General features: G+C 32.8%; 3 protein-coding genes across 5 annotated transcripts; all 3 read right to left on the minus strand.

Annotated features, from left to right (window-relative positions):
• Nucleotides 1-1,420: 1,420 nt before the first annotated feature.
• Nucleotides 1,421-4,077, minus strand: LOC137810132 (SAP domain-containing protein). 2 transcript variants are annotated; one of them, XR_016518331.1, is made up of 8 exons: nucleotides 3,762-4,069; nucleotides 3,556-3,673; nucleotides 3,217-3,278; nucleotides 3,078-3,129; nucleotides 2,750-2,989; nucleotides 2,400-2,498; nucleotides 2,196-2,319; nucleotides 1,421-2,095 (listed from the first exon to the last, which is right to left on the minus strand). XR_016518331.1 is itself a non-coding variant. In XM_068611268.2 (8 exons), the coding sequence occupies exons 1-8, from the start codon at nucleotides 4,012-4,014 to the stop codon at nucleotides 1,626-1,628; spliced, it is 1,284 nt and encodes a 427-aa protein (XP_068467369.2). In that variant the 5' UTR covers nucleotides 4,015-4,077; the 3' UTR covers nucleotides 1,421-1,625. The 2 variants fall into 2 exon arrangements, 1 of the variants encoding a protein (XP_068467369.2); XM_068611268.2 differs by having other exon boundaries at nucleotides 2,884-2,989; nucleotides 3,762-4,077.
• Nucleotides 4,078-6,068: 1,991 nt separating this feature from the next.
• Nucleotides 6,069-11,553, minus strand: LOC137810133 (CDPK-related kinase 5). Of its 2 annotated transcripts, none has more exons than XM_068611269.2 (11): nucleotides 10,655-11,553; nucleotides 9,602-9,732; nucleotides 9,395-9,436; nucleotides 9,150-9,258; nucleotides 8,563-8,641; nucleotides 8,186-8,482; nucleotides 8,000-8,109; nucleotides 7,403-7,510; nucleotides 7,265-7,327; nucleotides 7,008-7,175; nucleotides 6,069-6,695 (listed from the first exon to the last, which is right to left on the minus strand). In XM_068611269.2, exons 1-11 carry the CDS (start codon nucleotides 11,177-11,179, stop codon nucleotides 6,558-6,560), a joined length of 1,770 nt encoding a protein of 589 aa, XP_068467370.2. In that variant the 5' UTR covers nucleotides 11,180-11,553; the 3' UTR covers nucleotides 6,069-6,557. The 2 variants fall into 2 exon arrangements, with proteins under 2 accessions (XP_068467370.2, XP_090154187.1); XM_090298061.1 differs by having other exon boundaries at nucleotides 8,563-8,661; nucleotides 10,655-11,501.
• Nucleotides 11,554-19,078: 7,525 nt separating this feature from the next.
• LOC137810138 (peroxidase 10) lies at nucleotides 19,079-24,764 on the minus strand. Its single transcript, XM_068611282.2, has 5 exons — nucleotides 24,598-24,764; nucleotides 20,520-20,676; nucleotides 20,222-20,413; nucleotides 19,788-19,950; nucleotides 19,079-19,633 (listed from the first exon to the last, which is right to left on the minus strand). Exons 1-5 carry the CDS (start codon nucleotides 24,666-24,668, stop codon nucleotides 19,224-19,226), a joined length of 993 nt encoding a protein of 330 aa, XP_068467383.2. The 5' UTR covers nucleotides 24,669-24,764; the 3' UTR covers nucleotides 19,079-19,223.
• Between the last annotated feature and the right edge of the window lie 3,012 nt (nucleotides 24,765-27,776).

Here is a 27,776-nt window from a genome sequence, read left to right on the forward strand (position 1 = left end):
ATAGAAAAAAGAAATATATTGTTGAGTGGCATAAAAATGGAAAAATATGTTTGTTTACTTATCTGTTTGTTGGAGAAAAGAGAGGGAGAGAGAGACGTGACAGTGGAGCGGTGACAGTGGAAGGGTGACAGCGTCATAAATGTTGCATAGCATGCACCGCCAGCTGGCATTTGTAAGGCATAACTACTACTTCATCAATTAGATGACGTGAAGGACATAACCACCACACCCTATATCATGATTCCTGTGTTTAGCAATTTAAAAAAGGAATATATGAAAGTAAATAAAGGAAATCAATATATATATATATATAATTAAAAATACTCAAATAAAATATATTTATGTAATATCAAAGATGGCTAATTTTATTTAACTTTTTTAAGAAGAGTTAAAACGAAAAAAAAAGTTTATTATAAAAAACTGATTATTTTATCAAAGACAATCTATTGTAAATGAAAATAATTGATTGATTTTTTTAGGAAATGTAATTCTGTTCATTTCATTGGATACATATATCTTAATCGTAGTGGAACTTTTACCTTTTTTTTTTTTTTTTTTTTTTTAATTTGAGTTGATAGTCATGTTTGGGCTGCTTCTTCCTGCACCTCCATACATTTTTGTGCTACCCCATAAGTTTTTCATATTTCAAAAACACCCTTCTCAATATTTCGGATTACATAATTCGAAAGTCTCCAGAATTAGCTTCTGGATTATATAATCTGGAAGTCTTTTTGTGATTAGCTTCCAGATTACATAATCTGGAAGTCTTTTCTATACATAAGATTAGCTTCCGGATTATGTTATCCGGAAGCTTTTTTTTTCAGATATGTTATTAGCTTTCGGATTACATAATCTGGAAGTCTTTTCTAAATATGAAATTGACTTTCGGATTATGTAATCCAGAATATATCTGGATTACATAATCCATAGGCTTATTATTTCAAATCCAAGGGGTGGAAAAAAAAGGATAGAATGGTATTTTCACATTTAGTATGGGGTGGTATTTTCACATTTAGTATGGGGGTGGCACAAGAAGGTATTTAGTATGGGGGTGGCACAAGAAGGTATGGAGGTGTAGGAAAAGAAGGTATGGAGGTGTAGGAAGAAAGAGTCCATGTTTGGCCACCCGTGGATACAATGAAAGGTTCCAGAAAGCTAATAGGCCTGTCCAAGAATACTTTCATAACTTCAATTTTTCATTCTCATTTACATAACTGACTCAAAACACCCTTCACATTTTTACTTTTAAACAATCACTAAAACATGTTTTAGTACAGAGAATAAGTTACGTCACATCTTATTTCTATCAATGTTTAGAACTTAAAAATAAATTACTTAATAACATTACTTTCTTGTTTTGTATAAATATGAAAAATATGAATATTTTTCACGCAACCAAGAATCAAACTTACGCACCTACCTATTTGCCAAATGAATCCAGTTTTGTTGATTGATATTTGAATTATATGAAGTTTTAAGAGAATATATCAGTTCAGCAACTATGATGAAGTATCTGTACATCCTAAAAATCCTAACGCAAACCCCACGTTTCAGACCATGCCACTGTTAACAGGCAAAATCAAACTGGTTTAAGTCTGAGTCTTCCAAATGAAAAATAGATCACATCATATACCGTACTTTCTCCCTCCATAATTCTTCAATTCGAAGTCGTATAGGTTTGTCTGGGCATGACGATTATCGTTGAATACCAGGTGTTGCGATCTAGTTGTGAATTCACCAACACGAGGCCGGGAAGGTGGAATTAGACCTCTGTTGTGATAAAAGAATTCGCTTGGCACGTTCCTGCTTTGAAAATTTACATGATAACGGTATGCACTTTGTGGATAACTATCATATAATGGATAAACTGGAACTTGGTAACGGTCAAATTCATCAGAATGATGACTTCCCCAAGTATATCTGGACGCTCTTGATGATGCATTCTCCTTCCGTGTTTCTTGAGTTGATGAAGTGGCCTTTCGAGGTCGAAAGTTATTTGCTTTTCTGGAGCCATCTTGGTGCCTGACCTTGTCTACGCAGGATCTTCCTGATTTTGACCGTTTTTTATTGTGGATTTCATGCGGCCGTTTTGAATCTAATAATTGCAAGAGTTGGATTGGATGACAAGTAACCACCAATACTGTGAAAAACTATAGGATAGTGCAACAAACTCGTCTGCTGAAATTCAAAATTACCTTTGGATTCATTCGCAAAACAGCTTCTCTTTTTGTTCTTCAATGCTCTCTTAGATCTCGCTGCTGCACCGCGTTTGTGCTTCTCATTAAGTACTTCGATTCTATCAGCTTCATTTTTCCATCTCTATACCATGAAGGATAATGAAAGTAACAAACTGTAACTTGGAAGAGATAACATTGATAAAGGCTTGCACACACTGATACCTGTCTGTAAGTTTTCTGTTTGTAGAGATTCCGTCCCTTTACGAGCAAAGGGGAAAGTGGAGGCAATTTCCTAACCCCGGTACTCCAGAACACCTCCACCTGCAAGACATAGATGAAGAATTTGAATTTTATTAATTTGAAGAGTGGCTAGTAATTTTGTTAGGTATAACATGCAACTAAAAAACCAATTATGTTATTTTTTATTTACCTTTCTCCATTCTCAACTACAAGAAAATGGCTATTGACTTATAAAACAAAAGTACCAACACTAATACAAGATTAAATATAAAAGCAAAGTGAAATTCTCAAGACAAAATTTGAGAGAGAAACCAGAACTCTACTTTACTAACCAAGATAGCCATAGCACTGCTCCGTTTTACAAGAGCATATATCATCCAGTAACGGGTGTCCATATAAAAGACCAAAGTGTAATACAGAACTCTTTTTCATGCATCCAACTAATTGCAGCAAAACTTAGACTCACAGTGAAGGTATGCTGTTGTTTAGCTGCACCATAGCTCTCCTTCACAACCCTGCCAGCAACAGTTCTGTTTCCTAGAATTTTTCCATGCCTAGTCACCTTACTAAACCTGGCAAAACGTATTAACTAAGTTGTAAAGGAACAATTCAGGGATAGGAAAAAATCATTGATTAAAAATAACCAGAAAAACTAATTACTTTTCATAAACCTTCTGCCTGAACATGACAACATCTCCCGTGCAGACATCACCTGAGGAAAGCGAGAAAACAAGTATTTATCCAGAGAACGATAAAAAGTAAGGCAAATGATAGCAAAAAAAGGTAAAAAATAATTTACCAGTACAATTAATGGTAAAGGATGATTGTGGGTAGAGCGTGTATCCACTTCCATATTTTAACCTGATATATTAAAATGTTTTAAGTACAGCAACTCAAAACCAAAAACTATAAAGCCTTATAAAGAAAGAATCATTGTATTACTGGATATGGCAAAATAATTTCTTTGGTTCAAACAAACTCAAGCAAAACTCATTGACACGAAAAAATTTCTTTCTCAGAAGAAAATAAAGACAACCACAAACGATTATTAGGTTTGTAATTTCATACAAAACTTCCGTGTCTTGAAGTTGCTTCTAACTCAATAGTCAAATAGGCTTCTCGAATTGGAAACACTTACCTCCAATGCTCCCTTATCCTGGCAACACAAACATGTCTATTTCCCGCGATCCTCAGGCCATGATTCCGTAGATACGCTTTGCATTTCTTTAGTTTCAAAGATTCAATATCCTTTCCTTCTGGCAAAATCAACCATAAAACGTAGAATTCAATGGTACTGATCAAACACGCCATTAATAAATTCGTTACCATTAGTAAAATTAAAACCTCGAAGTAGGGTGACGACTTTGTCGGAGAGAGAGGAATCATCAACGTCATTGTCATCGGATTCGGATTCGGACGCTTCATCGCAATCGCTATCTTCGCAATCGCTATCTTCGTAATCGTTATCTTCGCAATCGCTATCTTCGTAATCGCTATCTTCGCAATCGCTTTCTTCGCTATGGCTTGCTTCGCCTTCTTCTTCTTCTTCCGAAGAAGAGGAAACCATGACAATGGTTTTGCCTCTCATCTGATCCATTTCCTGAAACTGCGTTCAGGACTGGCCCGTAGGAGTTGGGACAAAAAGAAAGGTACGAAAACTGAATCGAAAGAAACAAAACGCGGAACTGGGCCTTTGGGCCTGGGCTCCATTGTGATTGTTTTCATCAATGGCCCGACACTGGCCGAATTTCGAACTTTTTCAAGGACAGATTTTTTATTTTAAGTTTAAAAAAAATAATCTTAATATATTTTAAAATATATATTTTGAATTTTTGAGAAAAATAAGTGAAATGATATTTTCAAAAAATATACATTATCATTATAAACACGTCTTCTATAGAAAAACAATTTTCATTTTCATAGCAAAAATACGAATAAATGGCTTATACTTAATAGTGACAATAGGAACTAGATTCAACATGAATCCATTAAATTATTTGTAATGAATAAGGTTTTTAACGACGGTGTCTAAAGTGGTATCGTCCAACTCCATTCGCATCCGCATAATATATATTTATAATTTTAAAGTACATTTGGTTTAAGCAACTATTTTAAAGTATATATGTTTTGTATGAATTCGAAAGATCTTGATCTTCTTAAGAATTTTTGGTGTTGAACTCGCTTAAGTTTTAGTCTACAATTTTGGTGGAAGACAATATACCTGAAAAAGATATTCTGATGCTTAAATCAATATTCAAAATATAGTGGTTGAAAGTAATAAATACAAATGAATACGTACATTTATCTTAGTTGGAGTACATATTTATAGGGTCGTAGTAAGCCTCTAACATTGAACCTAGATTAGCATGAGTCATTAGGCTAATATCGATGTTATGTTGTACCGTGATTATATTAATTATGAAGATGCTCATTTCTTTTACGATGGTTGATTTCAGTCATGTCACCCCTGGGGTATTCGATCATAGGTATCGACAATACACTACCCCTCCACCCCAAACTCGTAAAGCCCTTGTTTTTTATTAAAAAATAATAAATTATCAAATTATACGTAATTATTGTATGTAATATTGTACAATATTGTACCCAATTATATGCAATTAATTTAATAATGATAGAATCTCATGATGTGTGGATCCCTGTAAGTTGGGAGAGAAAGTCTCCCTACACTAGTATATATTTCTTATACATGAAGTGATTTATATACACACATAAGAGAATAAAATATTATAGATATAACCGAATTTGTACCGATAGGGACTACACGACCGAAACTATGACTCTACATCCGATCCAAATTGACCTACATGACGACAACGAGAGTGATTAATGATCCAATGTTTGTTAATCTCTTTTTATTAGGCTCATTAATGAAAATGGACCTACAATAATTGTATAAATTAGTACAGATACCAAAGGTTCAGGTACGCAATCATCTAATCTTAAATATGAGTGACAAGTGTTGAACTCTAACTTGAGTGTTGGAGTACCTTTTGTAGGTATCATCCGAGTCCGAAAGCTAGCAAGGAGGAGAAGTAAAAGAGCAAGTGTGAGAGTTTAGCTGAGAAGAGGAAGTAAAGTGCAGACCGACCGATCAAGGAATAATTTAAATCGTTTTCTTGGTTCTAATCCGGGTTCGAAAACAGAATTTTGTACTTTGTACCTTAATCTTTCCATCAAAGTGCTTGATCTAATTTGCAAAATATTCCAATCACATCCCTCTATTTTGAGATATTGAAGTTTTAATCTTCTTTTCTTTCTGTAATTTTTTGTTTAGTAGAAATTTCTTTCCAAATTTATTCATTTATAAGCTAAATATACTGTTGGTGAGAGAAATGATGATAACATGTATCTAATTGAAACTAAAGAGTAGATTATATCACAATTTGTCAATTTAATATCACATTAATTATATTAATCGAATCATTTTATTAAATATAAACACATAATACTGATAACATATTATTATATTATATTTAAAAATATTATTCAAATTAAAGATTACCCTTAAAACACAGATTCTTAATACCAGTATATATTTTTTCTCATTACCATTGACAGTCTGGCTTTCTGTAATACGAGATACATTTAGTAACATCTATAACTTTATTGCAACAGTCAACAGCAAACAGGTTACCGAGATAAGGGTTTTCGTGAATTTAGAACCCGATCATCAACATGATCAGCACCTTTAAATGATGAGAAAACCATCCTAAAAAAATCAAATTACAATTTCCCAAAAGCTTATAATAATGTTGAAAGCCCAAAAGAGCCTTAAAGCCTCTTTCCTTCAGCTCTGGATATAAGGCAATGAATTTGCATGTGGACAAGATCACAAGAATGATACACCTCCATTGTGAATCTTCTAACATGTTACAGATTAGAGATTAGCCTTTCAATACACTACAACTTTACAGTGGAAAATACAAACGCCTGTAGCAGGTTTGCCTCCTGCGTGAAGAACGAGATAATTCTAAAAAGGTATATGCTGAGCCACAATGTGAAATAAGAAAACCACCTGAAGATACGGTTGTGATGATTGCGTTAGCAATTATAAAGCCAGATAGATCATCATAAGGTTTAGCCAAGCACCCTTGGATATTTGTTAAGCTTCATAGATCTCTATTGAGCTTTTGCAAGACTTCTAGATGGGCCATGCAACAGTTTGACAAACCCAAGGAAACTTAATTTTCCATCAGTGTGCCGAATCCAATCATGGAGAACAGCATGAACAGGGACAGATGGACCAAGACCAAGCTCCTGGTTATTTAGATAAAACTAAGTCAAATCACTGTTCAACTGAACCCAAGTTAAATCAAATTATCACATAATAAATAGGCAAACATGGACATTACATCAACTGAAACTAGTTTCATGACTTACACCTACACTTATATTGAAATTGCTGTTCTATTGATTCAGAAAAAACTAGGCCTTAACGTAAATATAACTCATTATCATGAGGAATGGAGAAAATTAATATATTAAAATCACAGTGCAACACCGTTAAAGTTTGAAATAGGTATGTAAGCATAAACTATCTTCAATTCATCATAGTCAAATACAACATACCGAAGCTAGTTCGTCAATGACTATGGCCTTGTTTCCGTCCTTCTCAAAAAGTTCGTAAGCATAACGTGCACGTTGCTCCCACTGGTCATGTGTTTCAAGTTGATGAACACTAAGGGCAGCCGCACAGAACTCATCAAAATCCATCCTTCTAAATTGTAATGCATTAAGCTGCCACCCATATTATATTCGTATCAATAACCACTAGAGGTACAAAATGCCATTTGAATAATTTCTATGGCTAAAACATAGTACTTAACTGATGTCAGAAAGTCAGGTACGCGTGACTCGTTCATAGCATCTGTTGCATTCACCATCAAGACCTGGGCCAGCCCAAAGTTGTGAGATGACAAATACCTTCCCTTAATATCTTAAAAAATAATTGAAACAAAACCCACCGCTTTGATATTTTCCAAGCTAATGGAGCCATTTTTGCTTGGCTCTAAAAGTGCAAACTGCTCCCTTAAATAAAATAACTCGTCCACAGTTAACGTCTTGGACAGAGCCTGATCCAATACCCGGGAAGAAAAATTCCAGTAAGTTATTCACAATCAAATATAGTGTGATCAATAAAAAAATGCAGCAGGAACAATCAAAATAACGAAAGAACCAATGTTCTTTAGTGACGCCATACATTTTAGAAAGGAAACTGTAACAGTTATCAAACAGTTTCCAAAACACATTTCATCCATGAAAAAACCTGTGTCTTCCTAGTTTGATTGAAACACTGTAAAATAATTGACAGGGTTGCTACTGAGATGATTTGGTGAATAATAAAATCGCTTATCCAGAAACATTTACTTTAAAACAAACTCTTAGATAAGTAGTATATCTATTGATAGGTGAATATGAGACCATGGAGAACAAAGTCATAGAAGTGAAAACCAATAGAGATAATGACAAAGGAAAATGGGACATACAGTTTAACAAGAGGCTCTATTTTTTATCAATATCAGCTTTTAAAAGCAGACATAATTTTACATAAATAGACATACCCTTAAAGCCGCTTTCCGTAAAGATGAGGAACGCATGTATGCCTTCATGAGCTTGAATATTAGAATATCCAGAGGTACTTTCACATCCTTGTTTTTAATCCATGGATGACCTACAGTGCCATTTGTTGTGAGTAAGAAATATAAATACAGACACAAGAACCAGCAATCATTGCTTAGACAACTCACTTAACGCCTGTGCTGCAGACATTCTTTTACGTGGATCTTTATTTAGTAATCGCATAACAAAATTTGTTGCCTCATCTGTCAGAGAAGGCCAAGGAGGTTCATCAAAACTTGGATCAGCTTTTAATACCGCATGGAAGATACCAGACTCAGTCCGGGCCCAAAAGGGACGACTGCCACATAATAAAATATATGCAATCACTCCAATACTCCAGACATCAGCTTCTGTACCGTAAGCTCTATGTAGAACTTCGGGAGCCACATAATATGCACTGCCAACAATATCATTAAGTCTTTCATCTGTAAAGGAACGAAAAGTCAAGAAATAAAGCAACTCCAAGATAATAAATAGCACAATATATTTAAAAGGAAATATATACCCGGTTTAACAAAATCTGACAACCCAAAGTCTATGGCCTTCAGGTTTGAGTTCTCGTCCATGGATGTGAACAAGAAGTTCTGATCCAAAAATTAGCCATCTTCAAAAGTTGTTCTTGATAAGAATCAGAAGACAAGTCCCATATGCCAAATCAATCAAAATCGCAGGCATCTTATTGCCTATTTGTACTAGATGATTATGAACACAAACCAATGTTGAGTAAAAGGAAGAGTATGCTAGCTCCTTCTCACAAATAACATCCAAAAGCTAGGAATGGCACATCAAAATTTGAATTATCCCCTTTTGCATTTGTTTTGAAATCTTAAACAAACACAAGATAAATGAGTAAAAGATTATATTTACAGAAAATACAAGCTTTCCCATAACTTCCATTTTGTTTTTTTTCCTACCCCTTACTCCCCAAAAATATAAATTTTCAATCATAAAAGTAAAAGGTCGTTCTTTAATGCAAAAGATACTCCATACATCTGACTACTTAGGGTGGTAAGCAGCTGAGTTCAATATTGTGAAACAGAAAAGGGTGGGGTGGGGAGAAGAAATCTCAAAAGAACTACACATATACTTCACCTCAGGTTTAAGATCACGATGCACGACACCCTGAAGATGGCAAAAGGCAACAACATTCAGTATTTGTCTCAGGACAACTTTTGCTTCTTCCTCTGTGTACTTCCCACCTCTGAAAGAGCAAAGAGATATCTTATACTCATTAAACTCAATATTTTTGCCCCTAATAATTTCCATTCATCCCCAATTGGCATCAGTGGCATCCAAATTTTAAACATTCACATGTACATTTTAAAAAAAATGAATACCTTGACAATATTCTGTCTAACAGTTCTCCTCCTTCACACAACCTAGAAGATGCATAACAGTTTAAAGAAAAAACTGTCAATACAAAACTCATTACTCTTGTCCTTGCTTAATCATTCAATAAACGAGGAGAGATTATCTTCATATTATAAATCAAATTGCAATAACTAAAGCATTTAACTTAAACAAGCAACGTAATTGAAGCTTACTCCATTACAATATAGACATTATTATGGTCTTCATATGCATCATAGAATTGTACTAGATTCTTGTGCCCAGTCAAAGCTCTCAATATTTTTACCTCCCTTCTCACATCTTCAATAGCAATTGCAGTGGTCATCTACAATTAAAATAAACTATTATGTACATTTAATAAGTAAATATGTGTGATACTTTGCTTTATTCTCATAAAAAAAAGTGTATTATATAATTCAAAGAGGTCAGAGAGGTTTACATCAATAAATTACAAGTAAAAGGAATATAGACAACATAGATCACAAATTCTGTGAGAGATTGGACATGGATAGATCCATTCCCATTAAAGATCCAAAAATCACGGAACTGTGTCAGTAACAAAGTAGCTTAAAGGAAAATAATGAAACAAAGATAAGAATAAATGTAAGAACTTTACTCAACTCAAGTGTAGCAAAAACAACAGATCCATACTTGACTATAAGCTATGCAACCATTCAAATGGAAGTCTCTTTAACATCCCAAATCCAAACTAGCATTGGATAATTTCAGCCGGTCATTTTCTTTGCCTCGGCATTTTATCATATTTGTTTAGAAATCAGTACTGTTTTAGACAGCATAAACTGCTACATCACCCTTCCATGACACAATTTTCCCCGTGGCATGGAGAAGTATAAATGCATGAACCGAAAAGCCCCATGCAACCGGTCAAATCCACAATACTAACTAACCAAACTAAATCACGTATTCACAATACAAACATCAATAAAACTAACATTTAGGAACAAGGTTTTAGAAAACGGTCCCCAACCATGATTTCAGCCACAAGGTTTTTGGATTCTCTACAAGCACAACTGCATCAGCCACATTTGTCCGCAATTTCCCATATTGTCAAGGATAGCGACATAATTCAAAACCTTAGCTAGGAATGACAATTCAACCACAATTTTCAAAAACTAGCAGTGAAAAGCTGAAAATCATTAAGGGTAATAAAAAGATAACCGTAACTAAGCTGATAAAAAAAACATAACTAATATACTCATGAATTGCATGTGAATTTTGGTGGACACCTTGGCTTTCGGAATGACTTTAACGGCCACTTGTTGTCCCTTCAGCTCTCCTTTTTTCACCTTAGCAACAGAAGTGTATCCAAAATGCCCTCTCCCAACTTCATCTCCAACTTCATACTTATTTCCCAAATGTTTGGAGAATCCGAAGTTCTTGTCGAGCCCCGCGACCGCCTCCGCCTCCGGTATGGCAGCCTCGTTGGGTTTCACCGACCCGTGCCGCCGCGCCAGCGCCGCCCTTATGTGTTTCGCCGGCGAGGGCGACAGAAACGATCGCTTGAAGAAGCGGCGCGGTGAGACGGGGAACACGTAGCGGCCCGGACTCGGACTGTAGAATGGGAAGAAAGGAGATCTCTTACCGTTCTCCAGCTCCTTAGGGTTTTCGCTCTCGCCATTGGTGCTGTGCACGTGAGGTTCGGCGCTGTGACTGTCAGTGATTGCGACAGCCCCGTTTTGAGAAGGTCGCACGGGGGAGTGAGTGGTGGATTGGGGAGAGGAGAGAGTGGGTTTGGAAGTGCAGAGACCCATTCGGTTTTCCTTGGTTACGAAGAGAACACGCACTGTGGTGATGTAGTGAGTCGAGGTCAAAGCATTGCATGAGATAGTGGTGGGGAATGGATCGTGGATGAGGTTGAATTGGGAAGTTCTTCCTTCAGTGATCTTCGAGTTCAATTGAAATGTGGAGTTTGTGAGAATTAAAGTTTGTTCGGTTCGTTGATGGTGGAGACTGTTCGTTTAACAATGGTGGTGGGGACTGGTGTGAAGGAGAAGAAGAAGAAAACAGAGAGAGAGAGTCTCGTACAAACAAATTGAAACGCCGAAAATTTCGTTTTCTTTCCCACTTGATTTTGCTCTCGGTTAACAGTAAAATTAAATTAAATAATTTGTGATACAAACCTATAATTAATTACCACACCTATGTAGCAGGTTAAGCACAATCACATGTATAATATCTGTGTGCAAAAAGTATGTTTTAAATTTTTTTTGAAGCAGGAAAATTTCCATGACTAATTCAAAAATTTTATAATTATAATAAAAATTTATATAATAAATTTGACTTTTTAAAAAGTTATTATATTTATATTTTTTTAAATTGTGTTAAAGTCGTGCTAAAACTTTCAAAAATTTAATAAATATTTTTTTAAATTGAACACTTCACCAATAAGTATACTATGAATGTGGCACGAGTGTCAACATAAATATATGTTATACGTTATTTAAGAGAAGGATTTGAGACTTATATATTACCACATTATAATTATATTCCAACAAAGAATAATAAAAACAGGGGTTAAAATCCAAGTGGTCCTCCTTCTCTTATTTACCCTTCTGTCTGATGTATTGGTCCTATGTTCAGCATATTTTTATCACGTCCCCACACACTGTGCTCACTTATTTATAAATTTACTTAAAATATGAAAATAAAAGTATTCTTTAAGATTTTTAATTTTTATATATAATCAATATGAAGATTTTTACCCTTTTAAGTAGTAAAAAAAATCATCACTCATTTGACTTTAAAATAGTTATTATAAAAATAGTAAACTTTTCCGTAACCTAATAATATTGAGTTGTTAACAATATGACAATATACAAAGGTTGTGTATGATATTATGGTTTAAGTAACACTAAAAAAAGTTCTCATACACTAAATAAAGTGCTTAAATGAATAATGAGATTGAATCTGATTGTAGTTTAGATTGTTATACTATGTACACTTTTATTGCTTAATATATATATTACTATATTTCAGAGAGAAAGAAAAGTTTTGCTTCAAAATAATAAATACGATTATATTAAAACACCTGTATAAAATAAACTTGATAACTTACAATTTACGGTTAGAGTATAGAAGAAAGAAAGTTTTCAATTATTTTGTGGTGTACATAACATTTAGATATGTCAAATATCTGTTTATTTATTTTTACCCAACGATATTATGTTATCCTGTGATGTCTTATTTGTGAAGAAAAAGATTTTAAGGGATGATTTGGTTTTAATATTTTATATTATAATTTTAACTATAAAATGATACTTTTCATTCTCAAAATTCGTGTAAAAAGAGTTAAATAACAATTATTGTAAAATGGTGAATAAAAAGAACATGTACTTTTTTTTTAATGCACAATAAACAAAATAAAAAAGCATTTTATGTATATGAATTCATCCCTGTGTCGAATGTGCATTATCCACCACATAAATGAGATTTGATTGCTTCCATAGCAACAGGAACCATTGATAACTAATATATATATATATATATATATATATATATATATATATATATAAAGCGCTGTTTCATGATGTAACTTCACATCCTGAAAGAAGTTTATAGTTTTCGTCTGAATCTGAAATTCGATGGAATGAATCATCCTTTCGGTATAAATGCCAAACAGAATAATCCATTCAGCCATTAATTTCAATAAATAGCCATTTTTTTTAACAAATAAGAACCATAGTTTTTCTGCAAGATACCAAATGCAACTAAAAATAATATAATGAGTTATATGGTGATGCCACGTCAACACTCATAAAAATTGTGACATTAGTTAATGAAGTTTAGTTTATTATTTTTTTTTATAAAGTTTTCGTGTTAAGCATTCAACTTGACATCAGCTGACACCTCAAATAATAATAATCATCTGCCATCACATGAAAAAAAAAATATTATTAAAAAAAAGAAAAAAAAAATACAAAAATATGTGTGTTGATAAGTTTAGTTTATTATTTATTATTATTCGTTGTGACAAATGAACATAGTAGTGGTCAGATGAATGTATTTGGTTTCTGCAAGATAATAAAAATTATTTTTCCTAGGGAGAGAGATCTAGAGAGTTTTTCTTCTTTCTTCTTCTTATCAGACAATTGATTTATGTCTCAACTTTTTTTTCAAGACTTTTTGCTATTCCTTTGAGTTTCAGTTATTCGATCATTCGGTCTTCTAGGAAACACCGAATGTGATACCTGCAGAAGACACTCTGACGCTCAAGTCAGCAAAAGAGATTCGACATTCAAATGTCAGAGTATAATAATTAACGACGTACCTACTTCTTGAAATGTGCACTATCTATATTATTTTAATGCGCTTATATTGTTGGACCAGATTAATAAGATAGATTATACTTAGAAGTATATTAATTAATTCTTAATGATGATTTAACTTTACTAACCTTAATTGAGCATAATGGGTTGAAGGTATCGGTCGTCCCACACGGACATCACGGACATGTGTTGTTTGGTCGGTTCGGCTAAGTCATTGTATTGACCGGCCATACCAATAAAAAATAATGATAATAAATGTGTATACTAAAAATAGATAATGATTATTGCGTTATGTTGCTTTGGTTTTGAATGGAACCTCGTGGGAAGAAGAGTGGTTACAGAAGCATTATGTTCTTGCTGCCCACTCACGACGGCATCAACATGATTCAGCCCCCCACGTACATAAAATGTTTCTCTGCAATTTCATTTTACTTTAAGCACACAAAAGTAGCATCACCTATGTTATGTCTGACTCCAACCCTATGTTTTAGCACTGGATGATGATCACCTAGTATTACTATCATTATTGGAACATGTTGTTTTTCCTAATTGCAGTTCTCTTGAGGTCGAAATTCACTATAATGAAGAGGTTGATTAATTAAAGATGAAGTAAGAAACTCATTCATTTGTCTCTAATCATTACTTTCGACTAATTACCTTCTGATAATCACCTCAACAGGGAAAAAACCAACGTAGTTAAGAAAACTCAAATCTATATTGATTATGCTAGAAACTGATTATGGCTCACTCTATGCATTCTGATGCTTTGGAAATGAGTAGAGTCAAGAAAAAAAACTACAGTTTCTAATCAAATTCAAATTGGAGGGAACAAAGTGTGAAGAACTACTCCCATCCAAAAATCAACAACTTTTTGAAAATGACAGAAATCAAATAGAGAAAATGAGTGAAATGAAAAGATGAGGACCATTTATCGTGATGTGATATGACTTAAGATGCACATAATACAATAAAACCATTCCTGATTACTACAACATTTTGATAGCTAGTTTCCCTGTCACTAATTCATTACATTGTTCGACAGTCACTTTCTTCATTACTCTGAAAGAAAGTTGCAACAAATTGGTACTTCTGATTTTCTCATTCACGCTGGCACCATTCCGTGGTGTTTGGTATTTGCTCGTGAAAGGGATGTTGTTGAGTTATGGAACTTGGATAGATTTTGGTCATTTAGGTAGGATGTCGATGTAAATGAATAATGTAAAGAAAATAGTATAGGACGATGATTTAGATTAATTAGTATTAATCAGACAGTAAAGAGATAATCATAACGGCAGACACAGGTTAAGACTAATTTCATATATATTATGTAAAATCTCACAGATAGACAGATCACAAATTAGATTAAGAGCACACTTGCTCTTGACTACCTTCTGGATTTAGGTCTCCAATTGACCTGTCTAGAACAGATGTTAAGTTAATTGATTCCTAACAAGATAATTAAACTTAGTGCAAATTCTTCTTTATAAAGTTGAACTGAATTAATAATGATGATGCATGTTATGTAATAGGAGGAGTAATTAAATTGTAATGATGGTAATAGAAGTGTTTGATGAAAGTGATGAAGAGGTGGTGGTTGACGCATTGATGAGTAGCTACCTCAGAAATTCATATGAGAGAGCCCCACTATTGATGCGCATGCTTACCCTCTTTGTCCCCAACAAACAACAAAAGGAACTAAAATTAAGTATTCCCTCAATTTTTCTATCTATCTATCTTTCTCACCGTCATTTTCCTAACCACAAATTCTATCTATTTCTTTATTTAAACTGCAGGTAAAGAAAAGAGAGATAGCGAAATGAAGATTAGTTCTTTGTCAGTATTCATCCCATTCATTCCGATTCCTTCTTCTGATAAATCACCGTCACAAATTCAAAAAGTAACTAAATCACATGTCAGTTTTAATCTATGGGCTCATAAAATATCTAAACTGCAACTTTAACTTTAGAGCTACCACGTGTCAATGATTCAATAAAATAAAAAACACGTAATAGTTTGGAACCCAAATCACTAGATATTTCAAAAACAATTATTTAATTTAACAATAATCAATAACCCGAAATTATGTGTTATGTATAAATTATTAAAGGCCATGTTATTCTCATGTAATAGCTTTTTGAGGGTATTTGTCACTACATTTTTTTCTTGCATTTCTATATTTATTCAAATATTTAAATTATTCTAGATAGTTTTAGGTGATTCTAGAATAGGGATATTTTATAAGAAAAGTGCTTTTGAAATAAGAAATCGAAAAAAATCATTTTAAAATATGTTTTTTGGAATATATTTTTTTATTTCTGGAAAGGTAAATCGAAAATTCATTAAATGTATTTGGAAAAGTATGTTCCAAAAATATTTTAAAATCAATAATCCAAAAATTATTTTTAAAAGGGTAAAAGAGATTTTAAGAAAATGATGGGTGGAGGAAGAGTTTTATTGGCGTGAAGGAAGAAACACCTCTCTTCTGAATGTGATATTGTAATCTGAAAGATTCTATGGGCTTACCAGCCCAACTAATGTGCAATAGTTAGTTTTTGACTTTGGAAATTGCTTCCTGCATCCGATTAATTAGGACTGGCATCGGACGAATTTTTAAAATTCCTATTGTGTTCTTCTCTTCTTCATTTTGAAAAATAGTGTATAGTGAGGTAGAGGAAGTTCATTGTTGTGGTGAAGCTTTGCTTTCAGCTGCAGAAGAGGAGGTTTACATTCATTGTTGTGAACGGACGTTCAGTGTAAGGTGTGATTGCCAAGTTAATGAGGTAAGTAGTCATTTGAACTCATTTTTGGTGTTTCATTCGAATTGAGCTGGTTCCGGATATCGGCATTCGAAAGTCTGATTTTTGCATTATGGATATCAAAATCTAGAAGCCTGGTTTGTTGCTTCCGGACGCCCATGTCCGTAGCTGAAAATTGGCTTACGGATGTACATATCCGGGATTGTTTTATGCAATCCGAATGTACATATCCAGAAGCTAAGTGTTGATTTTTTTTGTCTTATGGATTTATTTATCCGGAAACTAAGTATTAATTTTTTTTTCAGCAACCCAATGGATACAGCAGAGTCATACATGGGAGTTTTAGAGGAGATTGATGTCTGGGATGAATTAGATGATATTGATCTTGAGCAGTCAATAAGTTATAACACATTAGATCATGAACATAAGGCACATGAGTGTATCGAGGCATTTTCTACAAATGAGGTATGGTCAATGTTAGGGTTGTAAATGCTTTTTTTATGAATTGTTTTAAAATTTGGCATATGTTATTGTAGGTATTTCGTGATCGAGATGAGCTGTTAGAGTGGGCGAGAAGTGTTGGGTATAGTTCTGGACTCCAAAATAACATTCAATCCAACATATATAAAAATTATAACACATATAGTATAAAAGAACAAATGAAAATTTCCATAGGAGCCAAGTGCCCTAACTACCTAACACTAATACGGATATTAATATCCGCAGAACAACAAATTCCAAATAAAAATTTCCGCTAGTCAAAAGTCCATTACGGATAAAAATATCCACAAGTCAAAAGTTCATTACGGATAAAAATATCCACAAGTCGAAAGTCCATTATGGATAAAAATATCTGGAAGCCACTAATCAACTACGGATAAAAATATCCGGAAGGCAATAATGAACTACGGATAAAAATATCTGGAAGGCAAAAATGAACTACGGATAAAAATATCTGGAAGGCATGTCAGTGTACCTTGACTTCTTCGACAATGGTTCTTTCTTCGACTTCCGAAGCTGACAGTGGCGACTGCTGCTCTGCCTGCGATGATGAAGGTAACTAACGGTGAAGCAAACAAACGGAGACGAAGGTGGCTGACGGTGATGGTTGCGCCTGCGGCTGCTGGTTCACGAATAAATGAAGAAGAAGAATAGGGTTGGGTGCATGACATTGGTTGCAGGTCACACTTAAGGTATTTTCAAATTCATTAAGGGTAGTTTAGTATTTTTTATATGCGATTGGGTGCCAGTTCAAAATGATCGGATGCAAAAAGAATCAGCCTTTGACTTTTGCTTCTTGCACTATATAATTTGTTTGAAAACTGTTTCTTCCTGCACCTTCATATGTTCTTCTCTCACCTCCATAAATTTTTGTATTTTTAAAAATATCCTTATGTAATATTTCGGATTATGTAATCTGAAAGTTTTTTTTTTTCAAATTCATAATTAATTTCTGAATTACATAATTCGAAAGCCTTTTTTCAAATGCATGATTAATTTATGGATTATGTAATCCGAAAGTCATATATTTTAACTTCCAGATTATATAATTCGAAAGTTTTTTTTCAAAAGCATGTCTAGATTACATAATCCGGAACTACTCTATGGAGGTAAAAGAAGAAGAAAAAAGGTATTTTATGTTTTATATGGAATGGTAGAAGAACATAAAACACTCTTGTTTGAAATGTCCAAATTGTTTTTGGAATTTTTATTTGAAAAGGAGTGTGAAGGTAGGTATTAGGTGTTGGTGAACTGCAATGGAGGTGAAATAAGGTTGAAGTCCGAGAAGGTGTATTGGAAGGAGTGATTGTAATTGAAAGTTTGAGTTAAGTGATTTAAGTAAGAATATATGAATAAATATGGATGAAATGGTGAAGGTAGTGCCTTCCATAAATCAGATTTCGGAAAAGACTTTATAAAGAAGTAATTTGTAGGTATTTTTTAGTTCAAGAAAAAATTATTCCGGAAATCATACTCCGAAAGAAGGTTATCCAGAGATGATGGTGGTGGAAAATCTATTTTGAAATACTAATTATAAATTTTGAAATGCCTAAATCCAGATTTCAGAAACTTATTCCTAAATATTAATACAGAAGCGTGGGAAAACTGCAAATCAAATTCCGAAAGTCAATAAAAACTAAACATCACCTTTCTTTTCTCCACAAAATGAGAGGAACCATTTGAATTTTTTTTGTAAATACACCTATGAACGAAGAACAAGTCTCAGGATCCAGTAATATAGTGCAAGTAGCAAATAATGTAGTGATCTAATACGGAAGCAAAAGCCTTAATTTTCTGTTGTGGGCCTCTTGCTGTCTTTGGAATAAAAAAATGAGAAAAACTCTAAATATGTGCGCCACTGTACTCTCATTACTTTTCAAAAAGAGTCAACCACTCTGTTGACATCTCAGAATACGTGACGTAATTGCATGCCATTAAGTCTAGTTGCTGCACATTCAAAGAAAAATGTTTTTGCCAATGGCATCATCATATCATCATTTCAGTATCAAAATGAACACATTTACTCAATTTCTCCCTGCTTACATTATTTTGTCAATTTCATTATATCCTTTTGAAGTTAGGGTATTTATTAGTCCTATAAAGAAGGTGTCTTCCCTTATATATATACCTTTTGATAATTGAATTAACTGCACATTTTTATAGAAAGCTGCATACATTACTTAAATTTGAATACAAACAGGGTACTAGAATTTATTATACATTTGTAAAAGCAAATCTGCAAAGGTTTTCAAAAGGCAAGAGCAATAAGATATTCAGTTCAGAGCCCTGCAGTTTGCCCTTATTTGGCCTTGTTGTCCTGTAAGGGCACCTATGCGTCCCATTTTCTCCATAGATACTGCAAAGTCTCTAAAGAACAGAAGAGGCCACTTGCTATAGTTGTTGACCAATGAAGCAGTTGTATTATCACCCAAAAGAGCCTGGTCTGACTGAAGTAACCCCGAGTTGTTCACAATATTTTTGTAGTAAGTGTTATCAAATGTGTTAGTAGTCACAGGATCCAAGGGAGCCAAATTGGTGTCAGAATCAGCTTGGTTTGGACACACTTTTTGTAAACTCTGCAGAACTGAGTCATCTAGTGCCGGATCAGATTTACCTGACCCACCAAAGTTGAAGAGTCTTGGCTTGAATGTGAAGCATTGAGCAAACCCAAAAGTGTGTGCACCTGCATTCATTACATATATAAACATCAATATTCTAACTAAAAAGGTTTCTTTTGTTAATTTTTTTCATTTGTGTTTAACATCTATGCAATGTCAGCGTAAAAAGTTTTACACTGATTTGACATAATGGTTGGTAAAATTTTGAAGGAGACAAACCTGAGAGTACTGCAACATCCTTCTTTTCTAAACCCTTGGATATAAACTTGGTCGTGATGTCTTCTATAGGTTCAAAGGGCGATGGCAAGTTATTTGCCTCGCTCTCACTTGCTGTTGTACCATCTCTACGACCCAGAGGCACAGACCAAAATGGACCTCTGCTCTGAAAAAATTACCAAACTCTTTAATTTCAATACGTTTGATGTATATATACACACATTCTATAACAGGTTAATGTTCATGCATGACTGAATCATCTTACTCCGGATCTAAGAAAAAGTTTTTAGCCATAAGTTAAGAGTTATTAAATTGATAAAAACATTCATCTCTTCACGGATAGTTTATTTATTATGATCAAATAAGTAATTGTGAAGTGTAATATAGTTTATTATGTTAAACATTATATTCCAAATAGTGAAAATTTGGTCTCTTACAAGATAAACAGCCTCTCTTGCTGCTAGAGTTAGTATATCAGCACATGACACAGTGGAGGGACAAGCCTTCTCCAAGTTAGCCTTGATTGTGTCAATGACTTCAAATCCTCTGAGTGAATTTTTATTAGGCAGTGCATTTTTCTCTCCCTTTAGAGTATCCGTGTCATCTAGTAGCACCGATGCATCACATCCCTGGGTGACCAAAAAGAAAGAAACAGCACATGTGGGGTCAGTTTGAATGAGAACGTAAAAAATTCTTTGAAACATTTTCCAACTGAAACTGAGACAAATTACTTACAAGAACGAAACAATCATGAAAATGAAGGCGTAAGAGAGAAGCAGCAATCCTTGCGTCCTTGGCCATAGCTGACCACACGTTGTATCGAACAATGCCGGTCAGATTTGGACAAGTTGACTCATAAAAGTTATAGTAAAGTTGAGAGCACACCAGAGGACTGAGAAACACAAGCCAAAACATTGAAACAAAAGGAAGCTTATTAGAGGCAAATGACTCCATAAGTTGACACCAGAATATGACAACAGTAGAAATTAGTTAATTCAACTAGAATTGCTTGTGACATTAAGCTGCAAACTACAACCATTTATAGGAAAAAAACACACTCACTAGCTTAGTTTTTATGGAGAGTGGCATAACCACTATCCTTGTCTCTATCACTAAAGTTTGGTACAAGTCCAAATTGTCTGCTCCTTTTGTTTTGGTATAACAATTGAGTCCGCATTTGGTTAATGGAGAGAATTTGCAGAGACCTACCTCATAGTTAACAATTGCTCTAAGTGGCTTGATGATGTAATGTGATAATGCATGTATCTCTGATAAAAAAATTACCAGCTTCGAAGAGTACACAAAGAAGAAAGTAAACTACATTCCACACCTCACGTCTCCAAGGCTTGTTTTCCTTTTATCTTAGTTGTCTTTAGTTAAATATTACAAACAGTTATTTCAAAAACACATTTTATATCATTTATAAAACTTACGGTACCGTTTTAAGAGAGTGTCCAAAAATATCCCTAAACCCTAAATCCTAAACCCAAAAATCTCCCTTAACTCAGTTTAGAGATTTATCATAATCTTATAAATAATCACGACAACCAAAATAAAGTTATGTATTAAACAATATTTATTGCACTCAATTTTTTCATATCAAACGCAGACTTATATATCAAAGTACATGTACACCACTTATATCGATTGAAGATCACACTACATTCTCAACCAAAATTAGAACCCGGTTAAGAAGTTTAAGAGATTCAACCCTTTTGTAAGTAAAAAAATATTAACTTCTTGTCATTCTTTCTTCTCTCATTCATGCTTTCTATTCTCTATTATGATTTTAACCCTTATTTTCAATAATATTTGATGGTGTTGTATATATATAGAAAAAAATAGTAGATTTAGTGACCAATATAAATGTATGTGCTCAATTTATATAAACTCCCATAATATTGTCTTGATAATTCAAAAATCATTAATCACGTACCAAATCATTGAAAAAATATTTTATAATAAATTGAATCGGTATTTTAAAAGATAAATTTATTATAAAATAGAACAAAGATAAACAAAAGAGAACAAAGATGAAAGAAGGAAGGCAAATGATATGAAAATGAATATCTATTCTATTATTTCATTAAAATCAAAAGAAATAGTATGAATATATACAAGCAGTACACTAGAATCAATCAATAAATACTATAATCACAATAGATAAAGAAAAAATAAAGGTTATTCACCTCTATAAAGAGAAACAACTAAGAATTAGAAAATACATAATTAATATTAACATCCTTCTATATGTGGGTGTTGGAAATCTCACATCGACTAAAGATAGAAAACTTCATAGTATATGTGGGTGCAAACTTCAACTTATAAGCCGATTTTATGAGATTGAGTTAAGCTTAAAGTCGACTTTTTAATATGGTATCAGAGTCATTTCGAGTATATTCTAGCGAAAGTTTGTTAGACTTATAAAGTCACCCGTTATCAAGCCGTTTTCGGACTACCCAAAATATGTTGTTCCACGTACGAGCTGTCACTCTCAACGAAATTTTTTTTTAAAATAGATATATATACCTTTTACACAAATTGTCAAATAAAATAAAAATTAATTCAAAGCTATTTGTAAAATGTTTTGGTAACATGAAAAGATTGCCCTTTTGAGGATAAAGTCGTAGGCATTGTGGGAGTAGGAGAATTTTGAAAGCAGAAGAGAATGTTATAATATATACCGAAAGTGCCTTACATTTGACTATGTTCTTTGGATATGTGATAGGGTGGACTATGAGTGTACAGTCATGATAAGAGCTAACAAAATAGGAGATAATAACCACTCATTTTGTGATCAACTTCATGTTACCATACCATGCTATAATCTAAAATACTATATATATTTTAGTTTACACAAACTACTCTAACTTAACCTTTTTTATTAGACCACTTGTTGGATTTAATATTTTGTTTCCTTCACAAATTTGTAATAGATGATTGTGTGATTTGACACTTGCTTGTAGAAGCAACACTCTCTCTAAACACTCCTTTAACAACAAAACTCTTCTGAAAAAATAAAGTAATCTTTAAATGATAATGTTATTTAGTAATCGCCTATGTAAAATAGCTCTCATAAAATTCATAACCAAACATCTAATTCATATCTTAGAACTGTTTTTGGAAAAATAATTAAATTTATGAAACGTTATAGTATACAGATTATAAATAACAGTTTTAAATCTGAAAGCATATTTTTGTTGCATAAATTAGTTTTTTTTTATGAAAACCACATCACTCCAAATATTCAATGCACTTGCATGGAAAGAGGTAGGAGTCAAATTCAAAAACACAATTAAATTACAATAAATTCAGGTCAGTTAATCCATACATTCAATGATATTACAGAAACTTGTCTAACATTTATGAAAGTTGCTTTTAAAAAATTGCTAAAAATAAGTTAATACTCTTTAAGAAGCTAATTAAAAATAATAACCTAAGAAAAAAATTCCTAGAAACTTAATCCCATTATCTCTTTTTTTTAAGTAAAAATAATGCGCCAAATAAACAAATGGAAGGATATGAATATTCCCTTTAAAGGATCTTCACACCTTAAGGTTGATGGTTATATAAAGACAGGTCTCATCTGGTGACTCAGATTCTATCACATTTTACTGTCCCAGAAAAATTAAATATGTTAAATATTAATTACTTTTATTTTAATTTGTTTAATATTGTAACTGTTTTAAATTAAATAAATCAATTTAAATTAACTCACAAAAAAGTTTTTTAAACAATAATTATGTTTTTCAAAAAAATTATTATTGATGTTAATTTCTAGTTAAGGTTGTTCTTTTATTAACATCGATTGAAATTTAGGTCTCTTAATGAATAAGTATTGTATGTTGTCAAGTGTTAAATAGTGCTGAGCAAAAAAAAAAAACGTGATAAATAGTGCTGAGAAAAAAAAAGTGATAAATAGTATTGAGAATAAAAACTTCAATAATTTATATGCCAAAAAGAAATTTATCATAAAATATTTTAAATTTTTTATTAAAATAAATTACCAACTAAAAATTCTCCATCCAATATTAGTGTGCAGAGTCTCAAAAAGTTTTTTTCGCATTTTCATTACCAATAATTTGAATTCCTCTTTATCTTTTAATTATGCATCAAATGCGCATTATTCATTAATGTGACAGCAGAAAATTGATTAGTTTGAATTTAAAACAAATTTGTGGTTGGAGTTACATTACTTAATCCCATTACCACCATGCTCAGTTGTTAGTATAGTATGATTATCATAAGATTTGCCAGAAAAACGTGTTGTGATTCTCTTGCAGTAAAGGAATTGCTTCTGCAGACCCACACCACTTTATGGTAACAGGATCCTCTGCTAGTAAAAAAACAAAGAAAATCCCAAACCATTTGCATAGTATAATAAACTCAGATTCTAGGATTATTCTAATTTTAGTGTGATGTTTGTAACAAAAATCTGAAACTCAGTTGGCAAAGGCATCCGAAAAGACACAGAAAGGAAGAATGTTGTATCAGTATATGATTAAAAAGCAGAGTTTTTTCTTAGTTAATTCAGATCATACATCAATCAGCTGATAAAGGGGTAGAGAAAAGGAAGATCTTGATGGTCCCCATGAATTACATATTATCTAATAGTATGAAATAACAGTATTCCAAGACTTTTAACAAAAGTTACAGCACAAGAAATCGAAGAGACCCTGTGTGCAGTCATAGCAGCAAGAACAACTACGTACACCCAGAAAACATAGCAAAACAGTAGTTAGATTATTCAAGAATCAAAGATGTTGTCTATTTAGAAATTTACAAGGCGATTGAAGAAAGAAAAGAGGATTACCACTCGTTGATGACCTTGTCTTGTGCATCGTCCCCAGCAATCTGAATGGATTGTGATGGAGGAGGTTCCATGGCGTGTTCACCTACTCCCTCTAGGAATAGGAATAGGAATAAGAATAGGAACAGGAATATGAAGATGAATATGAGGAATAAGGTTAAGCACTGAAAGTGAAATAAATAATTGCACGTGAATGATCCTAGTGGTCACCAAGTCACGCCGTTACAAAAGACGAAAGAATCAAATGAGATGCCCAGGCCCAAATCCATTGTCACACTCACGCTTTGTTACTCCTTTTTCTTTCAACATTAACACCCTATGAATTTCATACTCTTATTTTAAATGATGTGTCGGTGTCGGATACTCATATCACACACCGACATTCGTATGACACTTGTAGAACACGTATCTGTAAAAATGTCTAACTCAAAAAATATTTGTTGAATTTCTTACAATTATAATACGGTTCTAACACAATTTTAAATATGAAAAATATATTAATTTTTTAAAAACTTAAATTTATTGTATAAATTATTATTAAAGATTATAAAAATAAGAAACAAATCATTTTGAATCCTGACAAAACATTTTTCTACTTCACAAAATAAAATAACCTGAAACATAACTTGCGCACATAAATATTTATTATTAATTTATATAATTCATAATTATATAATATATAAATTTGTGTTCCGTATCTATATTTTTGTGTCTTAATAATGTCTGTGTTCGTGTGTATGACACCTCCTGTTTTCACAAAATGTTTATCCCTCTCTTAATTGAAGATTTTATTTCAACTACCAGAGTGTGGATACTTTAGTGATTGATCATTGAAGAATTTTTTTAGAATTTTTTTTTTCGAAATAAAATCTGAAATCAAAATCTCATTACAGAAAAGTAATTTTGGAATAAAAAAATACATTCTAAAAAATTAATTCTAAAAGATAAAATACAGAAATGCATTTTAGAAAAAAATTCTGAAAATCAGAAAAATGTTTAAAAATTCAAATCTAAAATCGAATCCAGAAAGAAAATCCTAAATATATTTGTATTCACTCTCTCGTCTTAGACATCTTTATCATTTTACGTGAACATTATCGGGTGTAGGACGTAACTCCCTTTAGTTAACATATTAGTTTTTTTAATGAAAATATAAACGTTAACGTCATTAGTTAAATGCGACCGTTATAAACTGTTTGTGGGTTATTGAAAAAGTTTGTTTTAATATTTAAGTTTTTTTATTAAAATATTGACTTTTTTTCAACAATATTTCATTCATTTAGACTTTTAATTGGGTCCTTAAATTTTTTTTATTAATATTTAATATATTTTTTTTTGTCAAAACATTAGTTTTCATTTCAATAATCTATTAACATAACCGTCTTTGACTAGAGGATTTGGATTTCTATCTCATTTACTGCCCCCTCAATTCTGGATCAAAGAAGTTCAATTTCCAATTGAACTGGAAGACCTTTTAATGTGATGGTCGAGTGAGAAACCATGGAAAAGTCTCAAAGACTTGTTCTCATACAAGTCATTAGTATTAGCAACTGTTATGTGAAAAAGCCTCAAAATTTAGCGTATCATCCATCGTGTAGTGAATGAATAAATATTTTTTATTTGTGTTTTTTTTATTTGTTTATGTGAATGGTTATTAATTAATATTTATATGTTATTTAATAATTATTACTTATGGATATGTACCATGACAATTGTGTTAGTCAAGAAAGATGTATCATAACTAGAACATGTAGTTGAGCCTCCTAATCACAAGCATAAACTATTGGCGCTAATAATTTCATAATCATCAATTCTAAAGATTAAGATCGTTTCACCAAATGAATAGGTTTGACTCATGCCTCACAACTCCCTAACCTCACGTATAAGCTAATGAGACTAATAAGTTTATTGGTATTGCTTGATCGATCTCTAACCTATCATCTGGGCTTGTGTCCTCGTGCATTTTATTGAAACTTGCACTCCCATCATTACTTATGCCACACATTTTCTCAAGCATTAAATTGTTCTCTTTCCACATGTCCACCACTGATTGGTTGAATTTAATCTGTCAGTTATCATTTCATGCTCGTACACATTCCACCTTTCAACCTTTCATCTGCAATGCATCAAATTAATGATCCACATCGTGTTAAATTAAAAATTAATTTGGCACCACATCAAGTTAAGACTTGTACATGATTTTTCTTCATGTCAAATTAAGACATATAGGTGACCTCAATAAACTGGACCGAGTAATAACTCGACACCACATCAAGTTAAGACTTGTACATGATTTTTCTTCACGTCAAGTTAAGACCTATACGTGACCTTCAATAAACTAAACCGAGTAATAGCTCGGCACCACATCAAGTTAAGACTTGTACATGGTTTTTCTTCGTGTTAAGTTAAGACTTGTACATGGTTTTTCTTCATGTCAAGTTAAGAGTTGTACGTGCCCTTCAATAAACTGGACCGAGTAATAGCTCGACACCATATCAAGTTAAGACTTGTACATTGATACAAACCAAAGCAACCAACAAATGACTAAGGCCACATCAAGCACTTCACAAAAAGATCAGTCATCTCAGTATACAAAGTCGGGTCCCACCAAACCTCGAGAAAGCTAATTTGTAAATTTGTAATACCATATATATAATATTCAAAATTAACCATTTCACGGTTTAAAATTTCAATCAATAGCTACTTCAATAAAAAACAAACAATCATGCAAAAAAATTGGAATTGGTGATCACGTCACCACACATTCAGATCTTCTAACCTAAGATTCTATTGAAAATTTAAACTAGCTTCCCTTACCTGGGAAGAAGTAGATATGCTCACAAAGAGCTTCAATCCTACAAAGCTCAATGGTAACTTAACCTGCACCACAAAATTCTAATCAAAGATTTAACTATATCAATGGAACTCTGAACCAACATGAACTAATCCTAAAGCTAAAAACACCACATGCAAAACATCTACCAAAAACAAACCTAAAAAGTTCAAAACTAACTCAAAAAAAAAAAAAAAAAAATTTACTCTAACTAAGATTTTGATCGGCTAGTGTTGTAGTATTTGTTGTCAAGAGTCAAATGAGAAACTCCGGTGACCGTTTGATGAAAAATGTGTTTATAAAATTAGAGAGAAAGCAAATGAAAGAAGAAGAGAAAGTTTAGAAAATT

Source organism: Phaseolus vulgaris, chromosome 2 (genome assembly GCF_051622355.1).
Source record: "Phaseolus vulgaris cultivar YP4 chromosome 2, ASM5162235v1, whole genome shotgun sequence".
Taxonomy (NCBI): Eukaryota; Viridiplantae; Streptophyta; class Magnoliopsida; order Fabales; family Fabaceae; genus Phaseolus; species Phaseolus vulgaris.

Bases quoted from the DNA above. Each gene is read 5' to 3' on its own strand.
- LOC137810132 (XM_068611268.2), bottom strand. From the start codon at position 4,014: ATGGATCAGATGAGAGGCAAAACCATTGTCATGGTTTCCTCTTCTTCG. The intron at 3,279-3,555 runs GTAAGTGTTTCC...TTAATATATCAG, and splicing joins AGGATAAGGGAGCATTGGAG to GTTAAAATATGGAAGTGGAT. The intron at 2,499-2,883 runs GTGAGTCTAAGT...TATGTCTTGCAG, and splicing joins AACAACAGCATACCTTCACT to GTGGAGGTGTTCTGGAGTAC.
- LOC137810138 (XM_068611282.2), bottom strand. From the start codon at position 24,668: ATGGAACCTCCTCCATCACAATCCATTCAGATTGCTGGGGACGATGCA. The intron at 19,951-20,221 runs GTAAGAGACCAA...TAATTTTTTCAG, and splicing joins CAAGAGAGGCTGTTTATCTT to AGCAGAGGTCCATTTTGGTC. The intron at 19,634-19,787 runs GTTTGTCTCCTT...TAATGAATGCAG, and splicing joins GGATGTTGCAGTACTCTCAG to GTGCACACACTTTTGGGTTT.
- LOC137810133 (XM_068611269.2), bottom strand. From the start codon at position 11,179: ATGGGTCTCTGCACTTCCAAACCCACTCTCTCCTCTCCCCAATCCACC. The intron at 7,328-7,402 runs GTGGGTTTTGTT...GGGCTGGCCCAG, and splicing joins GCTTGGAAAATATCAAAGCG to GTCTTGATGGTGAATGCAAC. The intron at 7,176-7,264 runs GTTAAGTACTAT...TATGGGTGGCAG, and splicing joins TACCTGACTTTCTGACATCA to CTTAATGCATTACAATTTAG.